Source organism: Morone saxatilis, unplaced genomic scaffold (assembly GCF_004916995.1).
Source record: "Morone saxatilis isolate NCDOM2014 unplaced genomic scaffold, NCSU_SB_2.0 Contig14, whole genome shotgun sequence".
NCBI classification, from domain to species: Eukaryota; Metazoa; Chordata; class Actinopteri; family Moronidae; genus Morone; species Morone saxatilis.
The window spans coordinates 20,707,860-20,710,061 of NW_023339696.1; the positions used below are offsets into that span (position 1 = coordinate 20,707,860).

At 44.8% G+C, this 2,202-nt stretch overlaps 1 protein-coding gene across 1 annotated transcript in view; it reads left to right on the forward strand.

Moving 5' to 3' along the window:
• The window catches only part of LOC118322976 (forkhead box protein K2-like), a gene marked incomplete in the record, with an annotated part of 13,953 nt that overhangs the window by 7,027 nt on the left and 4,724 nt on the right, over nucleotides 1-2,202 (forward strand). The window contains 2 exon segments of the mRNA XM_035654865.1: nucleotides 279-473; nucleotides 1,583-1,735. Coding sequence (XP_035510758.1) covers nucleotides 279-473; nucleotides 1,583-1,735 — 348 coding nt within the window.

Consider the following 2,202-nt stretch of genomic DNA (forward strand, 5'->3'; position numbering starts at 1 on the left):
GGTCACACCAGAGCAGCTCCAGTCCTCTGTATGATCGTGTGACTTCTCTGGTGTTTGCTGCAATTTCTGAGTGTCAGCCGGCGTTGGGAGGAGAGCGGGAGCTTCATCAAGCCCTCGCATCAGTATTCAAATTTAATTAACTCGCACGTTGTCTCTCTCGGATAATTAAAGTCGGTGTCGCCGCAGCTGAGGTTTGTGTGGCGTTACCAAGTGCTTGCTGATTTGATTTGCCTTTTTGAAACGTTTTTTTTTTAAATCTTGTGTGTGTTCTTTTGCAGGTGCACTTTCAGGTTCCCCAGCACAAACATCAAGATCACATTCACAGCCCTGTCCAGTGGGAAGAAAGTGAAGCGCGAAGCTCCAGAGTCCCCAGTGAAACCAGTACAGCCCCACATCTCCCCACTGACCATCAACATTCCAGACAACATCGCTCACCTAATGAGCCCCCTGCCATCGCCTACTGGCACCATTAGGTACGCAATACTGTTATGTTTTCACCGGCTTGAAGCAGGCAGGAAGTGACTGTTCTCCGTATGACTCAAAATCCGCCCGTTACGTCGATTCTTTCACTCAACAAATGAGTAGAAACGCGCCTCACAAACGATTGCTCAGCATTTGTATAACTGTTGTATTTGTGCGACTGCAAAGATGGGTTTAGGTCTTATTTAATATTTCTTGATGTCAAACATTAAATGTTGACAAAAGGACAAAGTTTCTGTTCTGTTTTTATAAATCTAACGAAATGCTGTCAATAAACCAAATGTCAAAAGTCGTGCTGTAGGAAGAAGACTTCAGTAAAGACCCAGATTTCTCAGTCTGAGGTCCTAGATCAGTGCATGGTGGTAAGAAGTGACTCCCACACTGCCCCTAGTTGACCTTGAGTTGTCAGCTGACCTTGACATGGCCCCTGTGTGGTGATCAGCTTAGGCTTAGTTCAGCGACTGCAGGGCTCAGAGAGGGAGGCGGTTCCATCTCAGACTCTTAGATCCTCTCAACCCCTGATCTCAGCCAGATGGCTGAAAACCAACCAGGTTTCTGCTGTCATACAGGGCCTATTTGAAGGTTATATGATAAATCGTGTTTACTGTCTGCAAATAAACAGTCGGCGTAATGAAAGCAGCAGCAGGTGTAGCACATGTGGGAATCCTGAGCTGCTGCCTTTGTTTGCTTTACCAACATAAGTCCCACGAGTACTGAAATGCACACTAAATATGGAAATTGTCCTTTACATTAAGTCTCTTCATCCCCTGGTTATTCAGTCTATTAACTGGATAATTAGACTTGATTAAGATTTGAATGCGTTGTTGCTTTAGGCCTGAAAAAAGTCACTGCAGTATAATCTGGGAGGTAGGCCATTTGCATAGACGTGGGCCAAAAGCGTGCCACTGCAGCAGAGACTGCGGATGAGCCCGAGCCAGGGAGCATAACTGCGGCCCTTTCCAGACTTACAGGCCAGTTCGATTTTAGGTTTAAGCACTTAATCCAAATCTGTTGATGCGTGTTTATATCTTGATTTAGTGTACATTATCTTTACAGTAAGCTTTCTGGCCGCTGACTGTGTCGTTGTATTGTTCTCCTGCAGTGCTGCTAACTCGTGCCCCTCCAGCCCGCGGGGCGCAGGCTCGTCGGGCTACAGGATGGGTGGTCGCATGGTCAGCTCTGCAGAGCTGCAGCTTATAAACGACAACTCCCAGCCCGACAACGACAAAGACGCCTCTGGAGGGGACAGTCCCAAGGTGAGAGCGGGATTAAAGTCCAGTGAGAGTTTCAAATCTGACCGTTTAGTTTGTGATTCTGCTCAACTTTTCATCACTTACACACCCACAATGCACCATGTGCTTTTAATCCCAGTATTACAGTTGACACGCACAGTTTTAGACACTAAATATCAGTTTATTTTCTGCCTACTCAAGCATACAAAGTACATTGAAAGAAACCCCCTCATATTCTACATGTAATTACCACCAAGAAGAAGATATTTATTGTAAATATAACAAGGGTTCCAACAAAGAATTGTTTATTATTGTGCTCAATATTTTTTCGATTATTCTATAAAATGTCAGAAAATAAATTCCCATGGTGGTCGTCGGTGAATTGCTTTAGCCCTACTACAAAAACATGGGGATGGATTGATTTTTGAGTTTGACATTAAGCCAAAAGCTGGAACAGACCTGTATCCCATAATGAGAGCCCATGCATGAG